General features: G+C 33.6%; 1 protein-coding gene across 11 annotated transcripts in view; it reads left to right on the top strand.

Moving 5' to 3' along the window:
* Nucleotides 1-8,755, top strand: part of LOC106873829 (pleckstrin homology domain-containing family H member 2) — a 719,935-nt gene that overhangs the window by 279,986 nt on the left and 431,194 nt on the right. For 2 of the 11 annotated variants that reach the window (XM_089353816.1, XM_089353815.1), the window contains exon 2: nucleotides 7,284-7,976. The exons of the other annotated variants lie outside the window; for them this stretch is intronic. In XM_089353816.1, coding sequence (XP_089209942.1) covers nucleotides 7,932-7,976 — 45 coding nt within the window. In that variant the 5' untranslated portion in view covers nucleotides 7,284-7,931. The remainder of the gene's footprint in view (nucleotides 1-7,283; nucleotides 7,977-8,755) is intronic. 11 annotated transcript variants of the gene reach the window in all.

Raw genomic sequence — 8,755 nt, 5'->3', positions numbered from 1 at the left:
GCTCTTCTGCTATGACCCTCTAAGTCCCTCCTACTCATTGTCTTTATGACTGTGTGTTTCTATGTACTCAATATAACTTTGTTAACAACTGTGATGAAACGACCAGTAGTATTTTCTCTTAATGATAGACTTCCATAAATTTTTTGCACATATGATCCAGTATATTGAGTGATACAACAATTTCCAGCTATTATTGAAATGGCCATAACAGATTAATGAATGTGGTACCACCATCTTTATTCCTTTGATTATTTTATTTCATATTCTGCCACAGTTGATCATTTCCACGATGTTCAGGTTGGATTTACCAGAAAACTCTTTGTCTCTTTACATCCTCTTAGGCATGATTTTGCACTGAGTACTGCTTGAGGTATTTGACTGCATTTCCTGAATCCCTCTTTCTCTTTATATATATATATATATATATATATATATATATATCAAAGTGTAAAGTATTATGTATCCATTACGGCTGATCTTACCAATCTGTTTTGCAGTAGGGGTTCAACTGAGTGTTAGGTAACAGTCCGATTACATAACCCTGCAGCCATCAGAGGTAGCCATTATGGAATGAAATATGGCAGCTGCTCTCTGCTGTTGGAGATGCATAGATACATCCAGTTTGTGGTTCCTGTGAAAAAGATGATGAAATGAATTGTGCACGGGGTTGATTTAAGAGTTATGTCCCTTGGTACCAAAACATTGTTTCGTGTATGTTTATGTACTCACACACACACACACACATACACACACACACACACAAGATTAAGGAATGGAGTAGATAAGATCTGGGCTATATATGTTTCATAGTGAGTGGAACCTCGGAAGTGGTAAATACCCAAGTGAGATGTATACCACAGGCTACTCTTCAGGCCAAGGATATTTTGACTAAATGAAAGTTTTTGTATTTACTATGGATTGCTTGAAGCTAACTTTCTTCCTACACCTCAATCCTTGGATCTATATTTATACCATTTCAAGTGAGATCGTTGCCAGTGCTGATGGACTGGCTCCTGTGCAGGTGGCACGTAGAATACACCATTTCGAGCGTGGCTGTCACCAGTACCGCCTGACTGGCCCTCGTGCCGGTGGCACGTAAAAGCACCCACTACACTCTCGGAGTGGGTGGCGTTAGGAAGGGCATCCCGCTGTAGAAACTCTGCCAAATCAGTTTGGAGCCTGGTGTCACCTCCTGGTCCACCAGTCCTCAGTCAAATCGTCCAACCCATGCTAGCATGGAAAGCGGACATTAAACGACGATGATGATGATGATGATGATATATATCAAAGCAGAAATGAAAAAGCAAACAGTTTGGCAAGATTTGAAAAGGGCACTTAATCTAGCTGCTAGAGGCTATATAATAAAAAAGATTTACATATTCTCTAGCAGCTGTTTCTAGCATATCCCAGCTATTGGAACAACATGTTGAGCAAGGATTCCACAGGTCAAGTATACTGTCAGCAGAGAGAGATAGGTTAAACATATTTAACAGTAGAAGAATACTACTCATCCATGATATTACTGTGGTTCATTTCCTCAAGAAAGCAAGAAGAAGTCTAATTTTCTTTATTTGTTCATGGATTTACCTAATGAATGCCTGTTTTAATTGGATTTAATTAGATCTGATTCATGCAGTCATACATAAGGCCTTCCAGTAGCAACCCTCTCCAGCCAGAGTTTAACCACAGTCTCCACCAGCTTCAAATAGTCACCTGAATTGAATATAAGGCCCTGCTCATCAGTTGTTGGATGAATTCCAATATGTAGACACAGCCAGAATTCCTGCCTTGACCCTCCCTTCTGGCCACAGCCTTTTAGTTTCTCTTGCAGTAGTCATGATGTCAACACTTTGGTACCTGGCATGAATCATCATGATAGAGCTAACGCTTGGCCAGTATCCAGTTGGTTTCAAGTCCTCCATGTCAGCTAACATTTTCTCAACTACAACTTTAATTTTTATGCTCTGAAGATTAATTGGTAACTGTTCGCCAATACATCAAACTGTTCCTGGAAAAGAAGAAATAAAAAAAATCAGTAAAATTTAGCCTGAACACCCTGTATAATATACTATAGAACTTATCTATAGGTTTATTAGCCAACACTGTATTTTACAACGAAGGCAAACAATATGTCTATAGCAACTATTGCAATGAAACAGAACACTGTAAATGTGACAGTAGCTTACATATATATATATATATATATATATATATATATATATATATATATATGTGTGTGTGTGTGTGTGTGTGTACATATATATATATATATATATATATGTGTGTGTGTGTGTGTATATATATATATACATATATACACACATATGCAGGCATACTTACACACACAGATATAGCGTCATACACACACACACATGATAGATAGATAGATAGATAGACAAACACACAGGCAGACATATATAACTTTATATAATGTATATATGCCTATAACTTTATATGTACACAAATATGACTGAACTCTACTATATTTTAACAGGATTTACTGCTTCCCAATCTTATAATGCTTTTATCCATTTTAATATCTGTTGCTTTTAACTTATATTTGAGAATTGATGTTTATGTGTGGGTGGATTGATGTTAATGTATATAGGACTGTAAACATGAAGAAACTGCACACTGTGCATGTTGTCAATAAAAGTGATTGCATGTCGATAGAAAAATCTGTAAATGGTGCATCGATATATTTGGAACAGGCAGTATTATAGTCATAGTGTGACTATAACCATGTAGGTTTGGTGTTTACCCTGAAGTTGTCTGTAACTTAGCAGGTCTGTGATCAAAGACATTCTATTCATGACCTTTTCAACATTTTGTAAGTACAGTGGTTGTAGTCAGAGTGACTACAACCATGTAGTTTTCATGTTTACCCTGACGTTATCCATGACTGAGCAGGTCTATAATCAAAGACATTCCATTCATGACCTTTCCAACATTTTATTGGTCCAGTGCAGTTTGGATAACACAGTCTGTTGTGTTTTGTTTTAACCTTTTAGTGTTTAAACTGGCCGTGTCTGACCAAAATATTTCAGCTGTTTTATATTCAAAATGGCAAGATGCAGCCTCTCACACCTACCCTACAATGTCATTCTAAAAATAAACAATTATATCATCAAAATCTCAAAGCTACAAGATAATACATAATTAATTCAAAACAATATGAATCAATAAGCATTACGTTTGACAGAGTAATCTGAATGCTTTTAGTGGTAGTGTGTAATTTGAAAGAGATTTAGTTGCCATATCTAGCATGTCAAAAGGAGTTTGTAGAGGCTCTCTCACATCCAACATGTTTATACATTTTCTATATATATTGTGCATCTATGCACCTTGTGCATCTATGCATCTTGTGCATCACATCACTCATCTTCATTGAAATGCATGCTGGTATAGCAGTGTGGTTAAGAAGCTCCTTTCTCAGCCACATTGTTTTGGGGTTCAATTCCAGTGTACAACTTTTTAGGTAAGTTCTTCAACCATACCCTTCAACTGACCAATACCTTTGAGTGGAATTTGATAGCTATGGACCAGCCTTGTGGCTGGAGTAAAGCACCAGTCAAACAAAGAATGCTTTGTTTCAGCTACAGATCTGCTGTTTCCATAGCTTTCAGCAAGTTATCATGTAGAAAATCCCAATTGTCCTCTCTAGGTTATAGGTCTCTATTATCTTCCTTTCATCATATGCTCCATTTTGAATCACTCACAGCATACAGGCCCAGTTGTGGTTGTGTGGTGAGGTGTTTGCTTCCCAACCATATGGTTCTGGTGGTTCAGTCCCATTGCATGACACCTTGGGCAAGTGTCTTTTACTATAGCCTCAAGCCAACTAAAGTCTTGTGAGTGGATTTGGTAGATTGAAACTGAAAGAAACCCACCATGTGTATGTATGTTTGTTTGTCCTCCACCACTACGTGACAATGTGTGTTGGTGTGTTTATATCCCCATAACTTAACAGTTCTGCAAAAGAGAAGAACAGAATAAGTGCTAGGTTTAAAAACAGATCAGTATGGGGGTCAATTCATTCGACTAAAAGTTATTCAGACAGTGCCCCAGCATGGCCACAGTCTAATGCCTGAAATAAGTAAAAGATAGAAAATAAATGATAAATATATTTAGCAGTGAGAGCTTTTAGTTTCCACACCTTACTTGCAACCACCTTTTGTCTTTCAGTCCATCAAACTCTTATTCTGAAATCACTATGTTGGGTCTGGGTGCCACATTCTTCATCAGGAAAGCAATTAATATTCTTAACCATTTGCCTATCTCAATGCCTGGTGAGAATGAATCATATCTGGTGTGCATGTTCCCCTCATTGACAAGGGATTAAGTGGCTAGTTGGTTTCTTAAGATTTGTGCTGCAAATGGTTTGCTCATTTGCATCACAGGACTGTAAAAAAATACCATGATTCCTCCTCACTTTGAAAGACCATATCCATAACTACTATGTACTCCAGGGTGCTGCCCAACATGTTCATTGAAGAACCAGCCAAGATAAATGTCACTATCATCTGTTAGACAGCAGTGTACATGAGGGCATCTTATTTGTTTATTTGTCCCTCCATCTGTTTATCCTCCATCAATCCATCCATCTCTCTCTCTCTCTCTCTCTCTCTCTCTCTCTCTCTCTATATATATATATATATATATATATATATATATATATATATATATATATATATATATAATATATATATATATATATATATATATAAATATATATATATATATATATATAAATATATATATATATATATATATATATATATATATAAATATATATATATATATATATATATATATATATAAATATATATATATATATATATATATATATATAAATATATATATATATATATATATATAAATATATATATATATATATATATATATATAAATATATATATATATATATATATATATGTATATAATACATACGTGTGTGTGTGTGTATACATCCAATCCATAATGGTTAGTATAACAATACACATACACACACACACATACACTAATGCCCATTGTTTTCCATTATGGGGTTTATATGCTCTATTATTACACTATTTTCTGTAGTCAATATATAGTGAAGGCTTACACTTCTATTTACAATATATATATATATATATATATATATATATATATATATATATATATATTGAAAAAAAAGTCGTCAGAATTTTGGAATAACTTCTTTCATTTATTTTATACATATATTAGCGCTTTCGTTCGTCTTTCGAACTTCTCAAATATAATTCTGTGAAAATACAGAGATCTTGCTTATTTATATAAAAACAGGTGTTTTGGGGGGTTTTGTTTATAACAGAACATTGCTTTGTTTTTTTCTTTTTTGGGGGTGAGGCTTTGGAGACAATGGAAGATGTATAAGCAGATAGATAGATAAACAGGCAGATAATATATATATATGTATATATATATATATATATATATATATATATAGTTTTAGGGAAAATAACCAAGTTTCAAGAACTCATCAATGAAAATCCACTATCACATAGAAAAATTAACAATTAACAGCACAATAAATAAGCAAAGTAAATATCATAAGATAAATATAATAAAATGATTACACATGTTTCATAACTAATTTTCAAATAGAAAGGAAATTTAAATCGATTAAAATCAATTGAAATTATCGAAAATTAAATTCTATTCAAAAATATAGCTAATCGTCAGATCGTAAGTAGAACAATAATTAGATATATATATCTGACGATTAGCTATATTTTTGAATAGAATTTAATTTTTGATAATTTCAATTGATTTTAATAGATTTAAATTTCCTTTCTATTTGAAAATTAGTTATGAAATACGTGTAATCATTTTATTATATTTATCCTATAATATTTACTTTGCTTTATATTATACTCATTTATTGTGCTTTTAATTGTTAATTTTTCTATGTGATAGTGGATTTTCATTGATGAGTTCTTGAAACTTGGTTATTTTCCCTAAAACTATATATTTTATATATATCTTATATATAAAGCTCAATTTAATTTAAATTTTTTATAAATTGATTTTAATTGAGTTTTTACCTGTAATTTTGGATTTTGTCCCTAATATTATATATATACATATATATAAATATATGTGTGTGTATATGTATGTATTATATATATGTGTGTGTGTGTGTGTGTGTTGTGTGTGTATATGCATATATATAGGCACAGGCATGCCTGTATAGTAAGAAGCTTGCTTCTCAACCACACGATTCAGGGTTCAGTCCAACTGTGTGGCACCTTGGCACCTTGGGTAAGTGTCTTCTACTACATGGCCTTGGGCCAACCAAATGATTGTGAATAGATTTGGTAGACATAAACTGAAAGAAGCCCATTGTATATATGTATACATATCTGTGTGTGTGTTTTTGTGTCTGTGTTTGTCTCCTCCCTCCCCACTAATGCTTGGCAACTGGTGCAGATGTGCATGTGTCCCTGTAACTTAGCAGTTTGTCAAAAAGAGACTGATAGAAAATAATATAAGTACTGCAGTTGATACATTCTACTAAAAATTCTTCAAGGTGGTGCCCCTGCATGGCCATAGTCTGCCGACTGAAACAAGTAAAAGATAAAAGGTATATAAACATATATATAGTTACACACACACACACACACACACACACACACACACAATGCACACACACATACACATGTATATATGCCTGATTTCATGCATATTCACAGACATATGCATTATTGGATATATATATATATATATATATATATATATATATATATATGCATATATATGTATATATATAAACAGATTGGCTAATGTCAAATGATTTTTTTGTTTTATCCAGATTTATTTTAGTAATCCCATTAGAGCAAGTTACTAATAACATGGGGGATAAAAAATTGTTAGCTGACTTAGTGTGCATGTATGTAAGTTTGTGTTTGTGTTCTGTGCGTGTAATAGATATTTAAGTATGTGTATGTTGAATATATTTTATGTATTTAGAATTATATATTTTATATTATCATTTTCAGTATTTACATAAATTTTCATATTATAAATTCTTTGTACATTTTTTGTTCTCATCTATGTAACGTCGTCTTCTCAGTAATTATGTGTTTATCTGTTTATACATGTTTCTGTGTGCATGTATGTATGTGTGTTGTATGTGTGTATGTGTGTGCCGCGTGTGTGTGTGTGTGTGTGTGTGTGTGAAAATGTACATGTATGATTCTTTGACAGGCTTTATTATTCCTTCTTAAATATTTAAAACTGGTCTTATGATTTCTTTGAAACAGATCATCACATTTACCTGGAATTCTGCTTTGAATGAAATGGAGAGAACTACCAATTTTACTCTTTTCTTATGATGATTTGTCAATATATAACACTTTATAAATCTAAATCTGATTTCTTCAACCTTTATTGCCATTCACGTACTTGACTATAAATCCTCTCACATCTCAACTAACAGTGGAAAATATTTTTACTTTTGACATTTATTCTCGTTGTTAATAACCTTAATGGCTTAGAGAAATTACAGAGCAGACAGACAGACAGAGACACACACACACAACCACACACACACACACACACACACACACACACACACACACACACACACTTTTCGTGTGTGGGTGAGACATAAATTACACCGAGATTTCTACAAAAATGGTTTAATGGACATCGGTCAGTCACACTTTTGCTGTTGAATCATAATGAATATCGCTATGACATGATTCAGTAATGCTCTCAGTTCTCAGCCATTCCTTGACCAAAGAGAATGGTAATCATTTTAAAGTCGATAACATCATGTCAGCCTGATGGACTAGACAAAATTTACATATTTAAACCAATACAATGGTGACCATTGTGAATAGAAGCAGCATTCATTTCTCAGGCTGTACAGAGTTAGAAACATTCACCAAATAAAAGGAAACAGAAAAATGGCATTTTCAGGAACGGATGCTTACTCTGCTCGCATTGAAAAGGTAACCCTCACTCTAATCCTGTCTCTCCTTATTTAGAATAGCATCTCACAGACCTACACTTAGATGTAACACTCCTTTACCACATTACTTTACTTTGAAAAGTCTAAATCTTTGTCTTTCTTATAGAATTTACACACCAGTTATAGAGTTGCCTGTTAAAGAAACTTGTCCATGTTTTATTTTATACTGTTTTTTTTTTCTTTATTTAATTTTTGCTTGACTTGATTTGATCCAGAGTACACTTCAGTTTTATAATACTTTTTAACTCACATTTAGCTTTCTAACTCAGATATTCAATGTCGCTCTCCCCCACTTCCAACTGTAGTCCCACCCCCATCCAGTTGTAGGCTTAACTATATCCAACTTTAGTTCCACCTGCATCCAACTAATCCTATCCACATTTAATTGTAGTTCTACCCACATCCAACTGTAGACCCACCCACATCCAGTTGTAGGCATACCTATATTCAACTTTAGTTCCACCTACATCCAAATTTAATTCCACCTGTATCCAACTACTCCTATCCACATTTATTTGTAGCCCTACCGACATCCAACTATTGTTCAACCTACATACAATTATAATATGCACCCCTGCCATCCCATTCTCATCCAACAAAAGTCCCACTCATGTACAACTGTAGCCTTACTCACAAAGACCAGAATATAGCCTGCCAAATATAGTCCTATGTACTGCAACTATAGTCACACCTACTGTCATCTGTAGTCCAACCCATGACTAACTATAGTCCAATGCACATACAATTGTAGCTCGTCCG

This window comes from Octopus bimaculoides, chromosome 6, assembly GCF_046866305.1.
Source record: "Octopus bimaculoides isolate indiv1 chromosome 6, ASM4686630v1, whole genome shotgun sequence".
In the NCBI taxonomy this organism is placed as follows: Eukaryota; Metazoa; Mollusca; class Cephalopoda; order Octopoda; family Octopodidae; genus Octopus; species Octopus bimaculoides.
The sequence above is the reverse complement of the archived record's forward strand: the minus strand, read 5'-3'. Positions and strand labels throughout refer to the sequence as shown.